This window comes from Bison bison, unplaced genomic scaffold (assembly GCF_000754665.1).
Source record: "Bison bison bison isolate TAMUID 2011002044 unplaced genomic scaffold, Bison_UMD1.0 scf7180017864192, whole genome shotgun sequence".
NCBI lineage: Eukaryota > Metazoa > Chordata > Mammalia > Artiodactyla > Bovidae > Bison > Bison bison.
The window spans coordinates 2,958,926-2,978,843 of NW_011494764.1; the positions used below are offsets into that span (position 1 = coordinate 2,958,926).

The following is a 19,918-nucleotide window of genomic DNA, read 5'->3' on the forward strand; positions in this document are numbered from 1 at the left end:
TAATTTCTAACACTTTAGATTAATTCTGCCTGGTTTTGAATTTGTAAGTATTTTTTATTTTAACAGATGTCCCTTCATGAAAATTTGATGTTGACACTGCTACTTCTATATAGGAGAATTCACATTTCCTAACACCTTTACCAACCCAAAAGATTATTAAACTTTTTGAGTTTTGCCAACTATAAAGTGAAAAGTGTTGTCTTATCTCACATTCTTCTTACACTGAGTAAAGTTCTGCATCTTTTCATATGTTCAAGAGCCATTTGTACTTTTATTTCTATAAATGGGTCTGTCCTTTTTCATTTCCTTAATGATTTATACCATAGTATATATTAATCTTTTGTGATATATTTTGTAAATATTCTTCATAGTTTATCATTTATCTTTGGTTTTGTTTTTCCTACAGACATTTTTATTGGTCTTTCATTTTTTCCTTTCTGTTAGGGTATAAAATTGATTTTTTTTTCCTGACTAGTGAGGCTGAGTATCTTTCATCCTGGTTTTTTTATTATTTGTACTTTCTCTTCTGGATATTGCTTCTCTATATCCTTTGTTTTTATTAGATTATCATCTCGTCATCCATATCTAGAAGCTCTTTGTATGTTAGCAAGTATCTCTTTGTATTTTTTTTAAAAGTTCATAGCCCCTTGTCATTTTTTTAATTTTATGGTATCTTTTATTTTGTAACAGCTTTATTGAAATGTAATTTACATACCATACCGTTTGCCCATTTCAAGTATACAATTCAGTGGCTTTTTGCATATTAACAGAATTGTGCCAATATCACCACAAACATTTTCATCACCACAGAAGAAGCCTATACCCCTTTAAAAATTTTTAATTTTATACTAGAGTATAGTTGATTAACAGTGTTGTGATAGTTTCATGTGTACTGCAGACTGATTTAGTTATACATGTATCTATTCTTTTTCAAATCATTTTCCCATTTAGGTTGTTATACAATATTGAGCAGAGTTCCTGGTCTTAGACAGTAGGTCCTAGTATAGCAGTATGTACATCTCAATTCCAAACTTTCTATCCCTTTCCCTCTCTGCCCGCCCCGCCCCCCCCCACCCCTGCTCTCCTGGTTCGTTCTCTAAGTCTGTGAGTCTGTTTCTGTTTTGTAAATAAGTTCATTTGTACCAGTTCTTTTTTGATACTGCATATAAGCAATATCATATTATGTTTCTTTCTCTGACTTCACTCATTATAGCAAAAACTAAAAATAGAGCTACCATATGATCCTGAAACCCTGTACCCTTTAGCTGCCACCATCAATCCCCCAGCCCCAGCCCTCGGCAGCCACTACTTTCTGTATTCATAGATTTATCTGTCCTGGATATGTCATATAAATGGGGTCATATAATATGCGGTCTTTTGTGACTGACTTCTTTCACTTGCCATAATGTTTTTAAGATCCATCTTTGATGTAGCATGCATCAGCACTTTATTCCTTTTAATTGTCAAATATCCACATGAATTGTCAAATATCAATATGAATATTCCACATTTTGTTTATCCATCAGTTGATAGACATTTGGATGATTTCTACTTTTTGGCTATCGTGAATAATACTGTTGTGAACATTCATGTACAAGTTTTTGTGTGGACATATATTTTAATTCCTCTTGATATATACCTAAGAATGGAATGGCTGGGTTAAATGGGATTCTTTGTTCACCTTTTTAAGGAATTGCCATTTCCAAAGCAGCTGAACCATTTTGCATTCCCATAGAAATGTATGAGTATCCAGTTTCTCCACATCTTCACCCAAATTAGTAATCTGACTTTATAATCATACCCATTCTAATGGGTATGAAGCCTGGTGTGCTGCAGTCCATGGGGTCGCAAAGAGTCAGACACAACTTGGAGACTGAACAACAACAAAATGGGTGAGAAATGGTATCTCATTTGTTTGTTGTTTAGTTGCTAAGTCTTGTCCAACTCTTTGCGACCCCATAAGACTGTAGCCCACTAAGCTCCTCTGTCCGTGAGGTTTCCCAAGCAAGAATATGGAATGGGTTGCCATTTCCTTCTCCAGGGGATCTACCCAGGGATCAAACCCAGGTCTTCTGCATTGGCAGGAGAATTCTTCACCACTGAGATACCAGGGAAGCCAGTATCTCATTATGGGTTTGTTTACAATCTTAACCTTTTAGTGTGTGCAGTTAAAAAAAAAAAACAACATAAAATTTACTGTCTTAACCATTTTTAAGTGTTCAATAGTGTTAAGTATATTTATATTGTTGTGAACCAGATTCCAGAACTTTTTCATCTTGTAAATTTGAAACTCTGCACCCATTTAACAGCTGTCCCCTCTCCCTCCCCCTAAACCCTGGCAACCACCATTCTACTTTTTTTCTCTGAATTTGACACTTAGATACCTCATGTAAGTGGTATCTACATGTATTTGGTATCTACATGGTATCATACAGTATTTGTCTTTTGATGACTGGCTTGCTTAGCATAATGTCCTCAAAGTTCATCCATGTTATAACATGTGACAGGATTTCTTCCCTTTTTAAAGTGAATAATATTCCTTCTGAGTGTATACCAAGCTTTGTTTGTTCATTCATCTGCCGCTCTTGTTATTGTTCAGTCTCTCAGTCAGGTCTGACTCTTTGCAACCCCATGGACTGCAGCATGTCAGGCTTCCCTATCCTTCATTACCTCCCAGAGTGTGCTCAGATTCACTTATCTGCTAATGGACATTCATTTGGGTCGTTTCCACCTCATGGATATTGTGAATTGTGTACATTTCTTTGTGATTTTGCTATACATTTCCCTGATCACTAATGATGCTGAGCCTCTTTTCATGAGCTTTCTGTATCTCTATATCATCTTTGGAGAAATTCCTATTCAGATCCTTCGCCCATTTTTTAACTGGGTTGGCTTCTTATTACCGAAGCACATGTGTGAAGTCACTCAGTCATGTCCGACTCTTTGTAACCCCGTGGACTGTAGCCCGCCAGGCTCCTCTCTCCATGGGATTCTCCGGGCAAGAATACAGGAGTGGATTGCCATTTCCTTCTCCAGGGGATCTTTCCAACCCAGGGATTGAACCCAGGTCTCCTGCATTGCAGGCAGATGCTTTATCCTCTGAGCCACCAGGGAAGCCAACTGAAGCATAAGAGTTCTTTATTAGTACTGTCTTTGCCCAGTGTAATTTTCATGTTATGAATCAAAGTCTAACTTTATTTTCCTCCAGGTAGCCAACTATCCAGTACCATTTATTGAATAATCCATCTTTTACCTTTTCTAACAAGCATTTATTGAGCAAATACATTTGGCTAGGCCCTAAAAACATGATAAAAATTATGCAGAACTTTCATTCTGGTACAAAGACAGACTTGTGAGTAAATAGTGTACTGTTTAGCAAGATAATGTTTTAATGAAGGCTTAGGAAAATCATTTTAGGACAAGTGAAAAATAAGTACTAATGTCTGCCTAGAGTTGAACCCATGGCTGATTCATGTCGATGTATGGCAAAAACCACTACAGTATTGTAAAGTAATTAGCCTCCAATTAAAATACATAAATTAATTTTTAAAAAGGAGAGGGAGAATTAAGGTCATAGAGTGAGAATAAGAGAGTGAGAACTAGGCACTGTGCTGGGGTAAGGAACTTAAACATTAAAAACTGATTTGGAGGTATAAAATATTTTTTTCACTGGTTCCTCAGGTCATATTTAATATAAACGCTCTGTAGTAAATAAACAGGTGATTTCCTTTGTGATGAAATATGTCATTCATTGTTTAATGCCTTTGCATTTTATATACCCTTCCCAAGTATAAGACTTCTGTTAGAATGACTATCATTTCACATTTGTGGAATATGAATAAACATATAGAACCATTTTCCTGTGGATATATTTAAACTAGCCAGTAATCACAATTATTATTCATACAGTTCATTACTGAGCGGTATTATCAGTTATTTTCCTTTAATTTATAACATATAGAATATTTACTAGCACATAAAGTGTGCCCTCTTATAAAGAAATTCGTTTGCATGAGGTGCTAGTAATACAGTCATGTTTCAAAGCTTATATTAGTTATAGAAAGAATATTCAGATATCCTTTGTGGTGGTTGTTCAGTCACTCAGCTGTGTCCAACTCTTTTGTGTCCCCATGGAAATAAGCAAGTTGACAGTATATACAGCCTTGACATGCTCCTTTCCCAATTTTGAACCAGTCCGTTGTTTCATGTCTGTTTCTAACTGTTGCTTCTTGACCTGAGTACAGGTTTTTCAGGAGGCAGGTAAGGTGGTCTGCTATTCCCATCTCTTGAAGAATTTTCCACAGTTTGTTGTGATCCACACAGTCAAAGGCTTTAGTGTAGTCAGTGAAGCAGATGTTGTTCTGCAATTCCTGTGCTCTTTCTATGATCCAGTGGATGTTGGCAATTTGATCTCTGGTTCCTATGCCTTTTCTGAATCTAGTTTGTCTTGTACATCTGTAAGTTCTCAGTTCACATGCTGTTGAAGCTGGTCTTGAAGGATTTTGAGCATTACCATGCTAGCATGTGAAATTAGCACAATTGTGTGGTAGTTTGAACATTCTTTGGCATTGCCCTTCTTTGGGATTGGAATAAAAACTGACCTTTTCCAGTCCTGTGGCCACTGCTGAGTCTTCCAAATTTGCTGGCATATATAGTTACGTTTTCCATAAAGGTTATCAAGGGTGCCTAAATTCTTTGACCCAGAAAATTTGAATAGATAAATGGTAACAATCTGGTTTGAGATATGAAATATTAAATGTTCTATTTGGTTTTTTTCAATATAAGTTTTAATTGGTTTGTACTTCTCTGTCAGATTCTAAGTCATCCTTGGAATGTAGCTAGCCAGCTGGGAAACAGGGCCAACAGGTATCTTATATATCCATGATTAACTATATCACCTATATATTTCAAAAATGGCATCAGCTTAACTGCTTAATAAAGGCTTTTGAAATAACTGGCATAAAGTGAACACAGAAATTTAACTTACTCAGATCTAAAGAAACTGGGTTGATTTTTACTTGTGATCATGAATCAACAGGGCATATTAATAGATTTTAGGGGGAAATTAGAGCTCACTTTAAATATAAGCTTACATTATAACAGTAATAACAGGCTTTTTTAAATTTTTCCACAGTTCTTAGTGGTCTCTGTTCTAATGACTGTCCTCGTAAGATAACAGTAAGTAACCTTAATTCTTAGTTGTAAATATTTCTGTTAAAGTTCTCTGCATGATAGATACACACAAAATAGTTGTTATAGGCTAAATCAAATTGATGTTACTTTTAAAAGTGATTAAAATGTCCTTCATTGCTCAAGTAAAGTTTCCTAGGAATAAAGTTCCTTTCCTAAAAACTTTCTCACCTCAAGGTTTATTTCCTTAATGAGTCTTCTCTGATACACTTGGAAAAATGACCACAGCTCCCATCATTTCTGGGCATCCTGCTGCCGTTTCACATGTGTAATACTTGGTCACACTTTATCTGTTCATATTTAATGCATTTCCCCAGACTGTAATCCCTTGAGGTCAAGAACCGTGCCATCTTTGAATACCTCATTCATAGCACAGGGTCAAGCATATAGTAGATAAGTAATGGATTTTTGGTATAATCTTAATATTGACTTGCTGTCTAGTGGAATGTTTCCATGAAATAACAAAATGTGAAAATAATAAGAAACTGTCAATTCACTTAAATTGTAATGAGAATACTAAATTTTATTTAAAAGCATGAGTGCATTCACAGGTGTGTGTATGTGTGTGTGTGTTGGTATATTCTTGTTTGAGTCCTTGTAGTAACCTTTGTTACATAAGGAATTACCCTGAATTTAAAGATGAGAAAACTTGAGGCTCAGAGAAATAAACTGTCCAAAGTCATAGAGCCATTAAATAGTGTAACTAAAACACAGAACTAGGTATTCTGATTATAGCCTCATATTTTTAACACACCTTTAAAGCACTGCTTCATCATCAACGTCCTATGTATGGTTGGGAAACGTCCTATATTTAACACATTTGGAATCCCTGACCCAGAGATTTGCATGCAAAGATTTAATCTAGACTCTTCTTGAGAGCAAGACCTCTGGAGAAGTGAAGACTGTCAGAAGAAGTTGGTCTGTGAGTTGTGAAGCAAAGATGGCCCAGATTGAAGCAAAAGGGCCATGCCTTTGTATTCTGCATCAATCAGACATTGCATGCAGGCAGTCCCCAGGAAGGGGTTATAATTTGTACAGGCCAGCTCCCTTTGGCTGAGAACAATTTTTAGGTTAAGAACTCAGCTGTGAGCTATCCTCAACCAATACTTGGAGCAGCTCAGGGAATACTGTCTCACTCCTAAAGGGGACGTCTGTCACCACAGCCACTATGAGTACCACATGAGTACCTGGTCAGACATATCTGCTTTCATATCAAAAATGTGGACATATCGAAGGGGAGGTCTGAGGAGGAGAGATGCAGAGGGTACATGGGAATTCTTGGAAAACTTTGCACTTAATTTTGCTGTGAATCTGAAACTGCTAATAAAAATAATGTCTGTTTTTTTTTAATTAAGTTCAAGTCTGACTAACTGGAGGCCAAAGATTAACTTGGCTATTCAAGAATTGTCTACCCAGTTTGTGAAACATTCAGACCCTTTGTTCCTCTTTTCTCTGATAGTCCCATCATGTGGCTCTTTCATTACCCTAGTCAAGCAAAGTTTTAGCAGAAAAATTGGTAGAAAAGGCCGTTCGCTTAAGGCAGGTTATATTTCTGAGATCACTAGTGCTCCCATTCTCCATATCTTAAATTTAGGAGAACAGAGTCATTGAGAAAGTCACGTAAGTAAAGTGCAGCATGCAAAGCGGCTCTTACAGTGGTCATCTTAGCAGTCCAGCACCTTTGGGCTTTTCTGCAGGTGATACACCTGCCTCCCACTCACTCATTGATTACTTTATTTGAATTTCAGATCCTATTGAACTGCCCTTCACATCTATCATTTTCCTTCCCCACTTATCAGTGATCACAATTTTGTGGCAAACTAAAAGAAACAAATATACACTATTCTACCCCAGTTTTCCATATATCAAACGTATGCCCACTTGTGAAATTATTTATTTCATGATAAAGTGGGCCTTCTTGATATTGCTTTGATATCAGATCGACTTGATCATAGTAGAAAATGTTATGATAGATATGACCCAGTATGAGACTAAGAGGAAAAGGTGCATACCATATGGTATTCTTACCACTTGAGTTAAATCATGAATTGAATAAATACTGTTCTGCTGCCTATATATTCCCAGCTGCTACAGGCAACCTGTCTGATACATGGAGAGAGGAAAGAATATTTAAGTCAGCAATTAGTCTCACCCAAATTTCTTTATTTCCAGATTCCTTCATTTTCATTCAACTTTAGCTACTCACTCCCATGTCTAACCTTGTGCTTTGTTTGCTTTGTGTTCAGTCGCTCAATCGACTGATGTCCAACTCTTTGCAACTCTGTGCGCTGTGGCCCACCTGGCTCCTCTGTCCATGGGATTTTCCCAGCAAGAATACTGGAGTGGGTTGCCATCTCCTCCTCTAGGGGATCTTCCCAACCCAAGATCAAACCCGTGGCTACCTGCTTCTCCTGACTTGCAGGTGGATTCTTTACCACTATAATGATAAACCTTATCTACCAGAAATGTTTTACTTTTGAAATCTCAGTGCCACCATGTTTAACTCCCATAAAGCACTATGCTTTTACTCTACCTGCCTGGCAAAGTTACACCCCTGGGTTAATCCAACTGTCTGTTTTGTTCACTCCCAGCTCTAGGCTATTAGGCATTTCTAAAGAAAAATAAACAGCCCTGAATGTTGTCACCACCACTGACTCATTGTCGTGAACCTCAAATGAGTATTTCTAATTGTATCATAGTGTTACATGGATTTCTGGACACCTTTTCTTAGGGTACTTTCAGGATTTTCTCTTTGTCTTTGATTTTCTACTGATTTGAGTGTGATAATGTATAGATATAGGTTTTTAGGTATTTTTCCTGTTTGGTATTTTCTAAAAACTTCCTGGATCTGTGGTTTGGTTTCTGTCACTAATTTTGGAAAATTCTTATATTATTTCCTCAAATATTTCTTGTTCTTTTTTCCCGTTTCCTTTTGGTAGTCCCACAATACATATGTTATACCTTTGATAACTGTCCCACAGTTCTTAGATAGTCTGTTCCAAATTTTCATTAGTTTTTCTCTTTGCAATTCAGTTTTGGAAGTTTCTGTTGATATATCTTCAGGCTTGCTGATCCTTTCCTCATCTGTATCCAGTCTACTGATGAGCTCATCAAACGCATTTTTCATTTCTATTGCAGTATTTTTTGTTTGTTTGTTTGTTTCTTCCAAACTTTAAAGTCTTTATTTTTTATTTATTTATTTTTTTACGTGGTTTGGATCTATTTTTTTTAATTTTATTTTATTTTTAAACTTTACATAATTGTATTAGTTTTGCCAAATATCAAAATGAATCCACCACAGGTATACATGTGTTCCCCATCCTGAACCCTCCTCCCTCCTCCCTCCCCATACCATCCCTCTGGGTCGTCCCAGTGCACTAGCCCCAAGCATCCAGTATCCTGCATCGAACCTGGACTGGCAACTCGTTTCTTACATGATATTATACATGTTTCAATGCCATTCTCCCAAATCTTCCCACCCTCTCCCTCTCCCACAGAGTCCATAAGGCTGCAGTATTTTTTATTTCTACCATTTCCTTTAGATTCTTTCTTGGCATTTCCATCTCTCTGCCTATATTAACAATCTTTTATTGCATATTGTCTACTTTTTTCCATTAGAGGTGTTATATTAATCAGTTATTTTAATTTCTGGTCTGATGAATCCAGCATCCCTGCCATATCTGAGTCTGGTTCTGATGCTTGCTTTGTCTACTCACACTTTGTTCTCTGCCTTTTAGCATGCTTTGAAATTTTTGTTGAGAGCCAGACATGAGGTATTGGGTGAAAGGAACTGTGGTAGATCAGCCTTCACGATGAGGATTTATGTTTATCTGCTAGGAGCTAAGACTGTGTTACTGTTTGCAGTAGCTCTGCTGTCAAGAGACAGAAGCTCCCTCTAGCGTCTTTGTTTTTGTCTCTATTGTCTTTGTGTCACCCTACGGACTTCTCTTAAAGGGATCAGAGGTCTTCAGATCTTTTAACTGTAATCTCATTATTAGCAACCCAATTGATGTGGTGGTGAAGTATAAAACTATGGTAGGAAAAGCATCCTATAATCCTCTGATTAAATCTCAGACTTTAGTGAACCTGTGTCCCTAAGCTGTGACTTGCACAAGTGCTTCTCAGCTTGCCCTCCTCTACAGGTTAAATAGGAACTCTCAAACTAGTTCACACTGATTCTCCAGCAGTGTTTCAATCACAGTTTAAGTGTTCCTCCCAGTACTGGTTCTAATTTCACTCTTCTGCATCTGGGCTTCTGCTCCCAATAAGCTGTGATTCCTAAAACATGTTAAATGCTATGATATAAGGGGTAAGAGGGCTTTCCCAGTGACTCAGTGGTAAAGAATCCTCCTGCCAGTGCAGGAGATGCAGGTTCAGTCCCTGGGTCAGGAAGATCCCCTGGAGGAGGAAATGGCAACCAACTCCAGTATTCATGCCAGGAAAATCCCATGGACAGAGGAGCCTGGTGGGCTGCAGTCCATGGGATGGCAAAGAGTCAGACACAACTGAGCAGCTGAGCATGCATGCCTCCCAAAGGGTAAGAAACCAAACACATAGGCTCAGGTATCAGTCATATCATATCCAATGGTAATGCAGAGTAAAGATTGAATTACTCATATGTACATAGTACAGAGCAGCAGTTCTCAAAACTTCTTAATCTGAAGACTCCAAATAGTTGTTCTTATGTGAGTTTTGTTTATCAGTTTTCTATTTGAAATTAAAACTGGAACAATTTTAAGTATTTCTATTAAATCATTTTAAAACAATAAAACCATTACATGTTAACCTCTGTTTTATTAAATAATAATTTCCCGAAATTCAACAGTGGCAGTTACTTAAGTTAGTTGTAATGTGGAATTTGAAGCTATATCAGTGAATTTTTCCAACTCTGTCACATAACTTACTGGTTATTTAGAAGTCTGTTGTTTAATTTCCACTCATCTATTAATTTCTCATGTTTCTTTCTGTGGTTGTTTTTGTTTTGTTTTGTTTGGCCACACTGAGTCTTCATTGCAGTGCAAAAGCTCCTCATTGTTATGCGTGGGCTCTGTTACTGATTTCAAGTTCAATTCTGTTGTGGTGAGAGAACAAACTGTAAAAATTTCAGTACTTTTACCTTGATTGGAACTTGTTTTATGGTCTAGTGTATGTTTCCCCTTAGAGAATGTTCCTTGTATGTTTGAGAAGAGTATGTGTTCTGCTAAAGTTGAGGAGTGTTCTAATCTACAAAATCTATTCTAGTGTTGGCCAAGTCTTTGCTTCATTGGTCTATCCATTAATGACACTAGTGAATTATTAGTAATTCTAAGAGTATCCCCTATTGTTATCTATTTCGACCATCAATACCTCATATATTTGAGAACTCAATTAGGCACATTTATGTTTATAATTTTGTCTTCTTGATGCATTGACTCTTTAGTCATTATAAACTCCCATTTTATGTCTCCAATTACATTTTTATGTTAAAGTCTGTTTTGTCTGATATTAATATGGCTACTCCAGCTCTTATTTGGTTACTGTTTCCATGGTACATCTTTTCCATGCTTTTACTTTCAACCTATTTGTTGTAAAAACATTTGTTTTTAAAGTGTGTCTTTTATAGACAGCATATACTTGGAAGATGTTGTTCTATCCTGCTCATCTCTGCCTTTTGATAGCAGTGTTTAATCTATTTACATTTACTATAATTACTAGTAAGGTAGGTTTATGTCTGCCATTTTGCTATTTTGTTCCTTAGTGTTGCTGCTGATTACCCACACTTGTTACCAATGGGGTTTTTGGACTCCAGGGGTCCTTGTGCCACACTTTGAGAACTGTTATATGGAGGAATCATGTCTGGATTTCTGGATTCTTGTTTTTCAATGTCAGAGTGACTGGTGCATGGTGGGAAGTTAATTTCAGCTCTAGGCCTCATAACAGAGACTTGTTTATATGATTTTTTTAATTGACTATAGGAAAAAAGAAAAAACTTATAAAATCTGTAAAATAAGATATTATAGATAGGAGTATGAAATTTCCAAATGTGAATTAGAAAAAAATATTCAGGAATTTAATTGGGAAGGTTCACAAAATACAGTACTTATAGCCTAAGATACCAGTCTTCCAGTACAGAAACTAGACCATGGGTAATAAAATGAATCTGAGGTTACAACACTGTGATAAATATAGTCTCACAAGTATTATCTCCAAGCCTCACTGCAATGAGACAGGTTTAAAATATTAAAGGGCATTCACCATTCCAAAGAAACAAACCCATAAGAGATGAAATATTTTGTGTTAAGTATATATCACATTAGTGATGTTTGTTACTAAGCATGTGAAGTAATTTACAGCTAGTAGAAGTGATAAATGTTTGTATTTATGCATTGGGTGACATATATAAGAATGCCATGTTTATCATGGCAAAAAAAATGGAAATGAGTGTTGATCAACAAAAGAATGAAAAATATTTGTGCTATAATCATGCAGTGGAGTACTCCCCACCTGTGCATCGGGTGACATACATAAGAATGCTATGTTTCTCATGGCCAAAGAAAATGGAAACAAGTGTTGATCAGCAAAAGAATGAAAAATATTTATGCTATAATCATGCAGTAGAATACAACCTTGAACTATAGTACATGCTTAATCATGGATGAGTCTCACATTAATGTATTTTTTAAACAGTCACAGAAGGATACATAAAGTATGGTTCCATTTACATAGAAATTTAAAAGAGGCATAACCAAATATATTTTAACATTTATATATATGATAAAACTCACATCTTCCTTAACTGGAAAAGAATGTATTCTCTAAGTCTAGTGCAGGATATAAAATGTTTTAGAACAACTCATCAGTATTTTTTATTCTATTAGGATTACAATGGATGGATTTTATTTATATTTACTGGGAAAATATAAACTATTCCAGTTCATTCCTGAAGGGAAAAGCAATGCTATAGTCAACAGAAATGTCATAATAAAACTACTTAAGGTGGGACCAAAAGTAGTAAAGAAAATTCTTCCTAAAATATTCATCTTTATGTAATAAGGAAGAGACATTATTAGATTTTAGAACTATCCAATAAAATCAATGAACTATATAAATAAAATTATCAAATCATTTAAAGTTAAGCATTTTCTACTAATACAAGGTTTTTAATAACCATAACACTGGTTATCTATTTATGAACATGTTCTCTAACTGCTATCTAATATGTAAGAATTTTATATAGAAGTATTTACTTTTTGTAATAGATTTGCCTGAAACTTCCGATGATGCACTTACTTTCCAAGGCTTAACTATTTCTTTTTTATTGTAGCCCTTTGGAGTAAATCAACCTGGACCTTACATCATGTATACAACTGTAGATGCAAATGGCTATCTCAAAAATGGTTCAGGTAAGACTAGATATGCATAACAGTACATTTAATCAGTATATTGGGTTGGCCAAAAATTTTGTAACATCTTCCAGAAAAACCCAAACAAACTTTTTGGCCAACCACATATTAACAAAGTAAACTGAATGGCAAAAATTTCGTTGTGTTTTCACACTCTTTATAAAATCTTCACTTTTTATATTATACTTTGTCTTTCTGTATACTTACATCAGTAGATTACAAAAAGTCCTCATGACAAATATATTAAAACTAAATTCTTTATATATGCCTATTGTATGGAGCCAAATCATTGTCCTTATTTTTCAGTTGAAGTAACAGAGATTAGGAATGATTACTTGAGACATCTTGATCAAAGTGGTGAATTTGTTAACAGAGCTCATCTTAAAAGAAGTAAAAATTAGGAATTCAATCTACTATATTAATCCTAGTTTTTTTATATGTCGAATAGAAACTGGAATATTATACAAATTTATATAATATGTAAATTGTTTTGATATGTGACTATAAAGAAAAATCTTGTTTTACATTTGAATAAAGGGAAATGCAATCAAAGCAAATGGGAAATAATACAAAGCAAAGGATGTCTGATCTTAACAGTTGGCTTAGCTGACTGAGATAAGGTCCAAACAGTTCAATTCTCTAAGAAGGAAAAGGAATCCTAACATACACGTATGCTTCTTTGAGACTGCTAAAGTCCTAACCATGAAGAAGTACATGTAAACAGAGTTATTGTTACTCCTCCATTTTTAAATGAACTAAATTAAAAAGAACTCATTATATGGCAATTTTCATTTTATACAATTTTATTAAATATGCCAGAGTGTACTTCATTTTAAGCTAATTGTACACATTTAACACTGTCATCATGCTACTTCATCAGCACAGAAACATTCCATAAAACAAGAACTGAAAAAGTCAAAGAGAAACTGACAAACTCAATCACAGTCTACCCTTGGACAACACGGGAGGTCAGGCGCGCCGACCCTGTGCGGCTGGAAACCCTGCCTGTGATCTATAGTTGGGCCCAATTCCTCCATATCCTTCAGTTCAGCCAAGTGTGCATTCTGTAGTACTGTAGTATTACTATTGAGAAAAATCTGCATATGAGCACACCTGAGCAGTTCAAACTTGTGTTATTCAAGAGTCAATTGTATAGTCAAATATGTTGATACACCACTGTCAGTCAGAGAAACAATCTGGATATAGATGATTTGAATAAATTACTTATTTACACTTTAAAACATACGTATATTAAACTATACAATAGATTCCAGGACAAACTGGTTTTATTTTTTATCAGCGAACTCTTTTAGACTTCTTTTTTAAAAAGTATTTATTTTACTTTTGCCTGCACTGGGCCTTGGTGTGGCACACCGTGGTGCACTTGCTCCAGAGAGCATGGGCTCTGTGATGGTATCACAGCTGCCCCACAGCATGTGCGGTCCTGGTTCCATGATCAGGACCTGAACCCACATCCCCTGCACCAGAAGGCAGATTCTCAACCACTGCACCACCAGGGAAGTCCCTCTTTTAGACTTTCAAGATGCTGATAATTTCAGTTCTAGATTAAATGTTTCAGAATGCAGAAAAAGATGAAGTTATTCATTCATGTTATGAAGCTAATATAACTTCATAAAGCTGATATAATTTTATAGCTAGTTTACAAAGCCACTCTTGTATGGATCACAGCCTTGTCATGGCAAAGGGGCTGCCGTAACTCAATGAAACTATTACCCATGCTGTGCAGGGACACCCAAGATGGATGGGTCACAGTGAAGAGTTCCGACAAAACATGCTTCACTGGAGGAGGAAATGGCAATCCACTCCAGTAGTCTTGCCACTCCAATCCGGAGACTACTGGAGTGGATCAAAAAGCAAAAAGATATGACACCGGAAGATGAGGCCCCCAGGTCAGAAGGTGTACAGTATGCTTCTTGGAAAGAGCATAGGGCAATTACTAATAGTTCCAGAAAGAATGAAACGACTGGGCCAAAGCAGAAAGAATGTCAGTTGTGGATGTGAAAATGATGGTGGTGAAAATACAGTCCAATGCTGTAAAAACAATACTGCATAGGAACCTGGAACATTAGGTTCATTAAACAAGGTAAATGGGATGTGGTCACGCAGGAGATGGCAAGAGGGAACATCAACATCTTAAAATCAGTGAACTAAAATGGATGAAAATGGACGAATTTAATTCAGGGAACCATTGTATCTACTACTGTGGGCAAGAATCCCTTAGAAGAAATGGAGTAGGCCTCAGAGTCAACAAAAGAGTCCTAAACACAGTATTTGGGTGCGGTCTCAAAAACAACAGAATGATCTCGGTTCATTTCCAAGGCAAACTATTCAGCATCACAGTCAGCATTACAAGTCTATGCCCCAACCATTAATGCCGAAGAAACAAGTTGACCAGTTCTCTGAAGACCTACATCAGTTAGATCTAACAATAAATGTCCTTTGGTGTCCTTTTCATCACAGGGGATTGGAATGCAAAAGTAGTAAGTCAAGAGATACCCAGAATAACAAGCAAGTTTGGCCATGGAGCACAAAATGAAGCAGGGCAAAGAATAATAGAGTTTTGTCAAGAGAACATGCTGATCATAGCAAATATACATTTCCTATAAGCCAAAAGATGACTCTACACATGGATATCACCAGGTGGGCAATACAGAAATCAGACTGATTATGTTATTTGCAGCTGAAGATGGAGAAGCTTTATATAAAGTCAGCAAAATCAAGACCTGGAGATGATTGGGGCTCAGATCGTGAGCTCTTTATTGCAAAATTCGGCATTAAATTGAAAGCAGGGAAGAGCACTAAGCCATTCAGGTATGACCTAAATTAAATCCCTTTCATTTATATAGTGGAGGTGATGAATAGATTCAGGGGATTAGATCTGGTAGACAGAGTGCCTAAAGAACTATGTATGGAGCTATGTAACATTATACAGGAGGCACTGACCAAAGCCATCCCAGAGAAAAAGAAATGCAAGAAGGCAAAGTGGTTGTTTGAGGAGGCTTTACCAATAGCTCTAGAAAGAAGAGAAACCAAAAGCAAGGGAGAAGGAAGATATACCCAACTGACTGCAGAGTTCTAGAGAATAGCAAGGAGAAATAAACAGGCCTCCTTAAATGAACAATGCAAAGAAATAGAGGAAAACAATAGAATGGGGAAGACTAGAGATCTCTTCAAGAAACTTGGAGATAGCAAGGGAACAGTTCATGCAAAGATGGGCACAATAAAGGACAGAAACAGCAAGGACCTAACAGAAGCAGAAGAGCACTGAAGGCTGAGCACTGAAGAAGTAATGCTTCCCATTTGTGGTGTTGGAGAAGACTCTTAAGAGTTCTTGAAATGCAAGGAGATCAAACCAGTCAATCATAAAGGAAATCAACCCTGAATATTCATTGGAAGGACTGATGCTGAAGCTGAAACTCCAGTACTCTGGCCACCTGATATGAAGAACTCATTGGAAAAGACCGTGATGCTGGGAAAGATTGAAGGCAAAAGGAGAAGGGGGCAGCAGAGGAAGAGGTGGTTAGATAGCAACAACTCAGTGGGCATGAATTTGAACAAACTCCAGGAGACAGTGGAGGGGAGAGGAGCCTGGCGTTCTGTAGACCATGGGGTCACAAGGACTCAGACACGACTTAGAGACTGAGCAACAACAACAATACAAACTCAGCATATCTAAAACCCAAAATTTAGCCCACTTGCAAGTATCAATCAAAAATGCTATCAAAAATACTATTCATTTAATTATATTTTGAAAGAATTTCTTAAGACCATCAATCAGGTGATTATCACAGGAATGTACTGATGGTTTAAAATGGGGGAAATTTCTTTATTTTCATAAGGGTAGATCAGTTTTTTAAAGACCTGTCTTCTTTTTTTTCATATAATAATATATTATTTAAATCTTTTCATGTCCATATAGCTAGTTATAGATTAAAATTAGGATTTTTTAAATTGAGGTATAGTTATATATATATATATATATAACACTAAGTCAACTATACTTAGTGTTATATTAATTTCAGGAGTACAATATAGTTATGCAGTATTTTTATACATTATATTTCACTTAAAGTTGTTCTAAAATATTGGTTATATTTCCTGTGCTGAACATTATATCCGTGTATCTTATTTGTTTTATACCTAGTTGTTCTTAACTTTTAATTCCCATCCCCTCTATTGCCCGTCACCTCACTGCTCTTCCCTCTGGTGGTGATAGTGGTTTAGTTGCTAAGTTGTGTCCGACTCTTGTGACCCCATGCACTGTAGCCCATCAGGCTCCTCTGTCCATGGGATTCTCCACGCAAGAATACTGGAGTGGGTTGCCTTTGCTTCTCCATGTCCCTCTGGTAACCACTAGTTTGTACTCTGTATCTATAAGTCTGTTTCTCTTTTGTTGTATTCGTTTGTTCTATTTTTTAGACTCCATATAAGTAAAAACACAGTATTTGTCTTTCTATGACTTATTTCTTTTTTTTTTTAATTTTCCTTGTTTATGTCTTTTATTTTATTTTTTTTAATGAAGATTTTTTTTTATTTTTATTTTATTTTTAAACTTTACATATTTGTAAAGCATAATACCCTCAAAGTCCATCCTTGTTGTTGCAAATGGCAAAATTTCATTCTTTTTAGTTCTAGTTTCCTGTGAAATTGTTTTACATATGGATACAGTAACTGGATAATTTGCTCCTTTTTTCCCAACTGTAAAGATAACTAAAGATATATTTGATATATTTTAGTGTGCTTAAATGAATAATACTTCACAGGAAAAAATCTAGAAAAATACTCATCAAATTGTTAACATTTATCTTGGGAGAGCAAGATTTCAAGAGATTCACGTCCTATTTGTTAGATTTTCATAACTATTTACTACTTTTAGTGCTTTTTTTTTTTAAGGTAAATTTTATGCAAATTTAAACCTACCAAAATACTCTTAAAATTAGATACAGAAAAAAAATTTTTAATAGGGATTGTTGTTCACAATATATATTTATTGAACTTCTGTTACAAGCCAGGCATTGATACCTAGTAATATATCTAATTAGATGTTAAAAACCCATTCAGTGATATTTACTACTCCTTACTGTTTTTTTAAGCGAATGGAACAGTATTTCCCTAATGTGATTGCCCAAAACAAAAATGGAACTTCGGGTTTATTCTCACTCCATTAAATATTTACTTCTTCCCTACACTGGGAAGGAATCTGTAAGCATAAAAACAAAGGAGAAAATATCTATAGAAAAACAAATACAACTGAATGAATAAGTCAAATAAATGCATACATTTTCATGGCCAAAAATAAAAGGCTGTAGCAAACTGGGAAAATCTAAATGTCCAAAAATAGAGAAATAATAAATTATGACATTTTACTATAGTTTCCAGCCTATGAAATATTTTAGAATAATTTTTGATGAAATGAACAGATGTTTAGGGTCTAACACTTTGGGAAGGAGGCATATCTGTGTGCATAATCTAAATTGTATGAGTGTAGATGTTTTTAGTATACCCATGTGTAGGGAAAATATAAAAATAAAATGACATATAGAAATGTTACTAGGATTATCTTTTGGTTGTGGGATTTTCTTTATGTAGTTTTTGCATTTTAGTTTAGTACACTGATCATATGTTGCTATGAGAAATATATTTAATTTGAGAAATATGTTAATAAATAATCATAAATATTTTAACCATATACTATATTTCATGCATAAATATACATTCTAAACAGGGAAGTAGCAGTTAATTAAGGAAGTACTATTGTGAAAACCTATGCCAAATTTTAAAGGATGAAATTTCTACTTTAAATGTTAATTAAGCATGTTGATGGGCTTCTCTGATGGCTCAGATGGTAAAGAATCTGCCTGCAGTGCGAGAGACCTGGGTTTGATCCCTGGGTTGGGAAGACCACCTGAAGAAGGGAATGGTAACCCTCTCCAGTATTCTGGCCTGGAGAATTCCACAGACAGAGGAACCCGGCAGGCTACAGTCCATGGGGTCACAGAGTCAGACATGACTGAGCAACTTTCACTTTCACTTTTCAGGCATGTTGGAATCTAAAGAAATTGGTTAAGCCATACCTTCCAACCCATCCTGCCCCACTTGTAGAGTACTTTCTACTCTAGGAAGAGAACGACCACGTAAATAGCCCTGGTTTTCTTAAAGAGCAGCTAAGGTCACTACTCACTAGTGGGTCATGAAATGATTTTAATGACTTTTGATAAGGACTTTATATTTAATAGAATAAAAGGTAAAAAATATCAAAAGTATCCCACATTAGTGTTGTTGCATGAAAGTTTTAGTATGTGTTTGTGTTCATAAGTGGTGATGACATGAAACTTAGTTTTTATTGTGGACTGCGGTCAAAAATGTTTGAAATCCACTGTCAGAAACAGTAACTTGCCTTAGTGTTATTCAGAAAAGGCCTGGCCTAATTATCCTTTTTGCTTATAGACAGATTTTATCATTATTACCAAGTATTCTGTGGTCCTACTCTACTTCCTGGCAAAGTCAATAGCTAAATGTTATTAGACAATTATATTACAGAGGAGTCGTTAATTTTCTAAATAACTGTTTACTACTTTTATAAATTAGCTAGAAATCTACAATAAGGACCCAAATTTCCTAAATAATATTAAAGAAGAACTTAGTAGATAGGAGCATGTAGGCCAGATTGTGTGCATTAGTGAGTTGTTGGTCATTTCTAAATAATAACATTATTAGACCAACAAGTATTTTTCTACCTCTTAAATTGCTTATTTAGCCCTGCTGTTATAAAATTATTTCCCGTTAACATATCTGAGAAAAGCATTAGTAACCTTTACCTACTATACACCCTTCATCATAAGCCTCAAATATAAGAGCAGTTAAAATATATAGCAGACTGATGTAAAAGAAGCACTGAGAAAAAATGATTTGTTGTAACACATAATAAGCACTTTGTCCTTCTAAAATTTTAACCTTTCAGGTTTCTCCATTTTAATAAATAGCTGTCAATTAATTACATCTTCCAGTGTCCAAAAAAATGTATTATTCTTTATGTCCATTTCTCACCTACATATTTTCTGAAATTATCTCCAGAGTATAGTCATGTTCCATTTATCCACAGATAATTATCTATAAAAGAATTTTTTAGTCCTAGGTCATTTTATTTTAATCATTCATAATATTTTAAATTGTCATACCCAGAAATTTTAGCTTGAGTAATACTTAATCAGGCATATTTTTGTGTCAAAAACTGTAATTCATAACAAAAGAGAATGGAGTTATTATGCCCTGCTGGGTTATCCATGACACTCTTCTTATCTTAAAGAATGAATTCTTCTTACAAG

At 35.5% G+C, this 19,918-nt stretch overlaps 1 protein-coding gene across 1 annotated transcript in view; it reads left to right on the forward strand.

Annotated features, from left to right (window-relative positions):
* The window catches only part of ITFG1 (integrin alpha FG-GAP repeat containing 1), a 302,948-nt gene that overhangs the window by 239,744 nt on the left and 43,286 nt on the right, over positions 1-19,918 (forward strand). The window contains exons 14-15 of the mRNA XM_010843982.1: positions 5,135-5,178; positions 12,494-12,572. Coding sequence (XP_010842284.1) covers positions 5,135-5,178; positions 12,494-12,572 — 123 coding nt within the window. The remainder of the gene's footprint in view (positions 1-5,134; positions 5,179-12,493; positions 12,573-19,918) is intronic.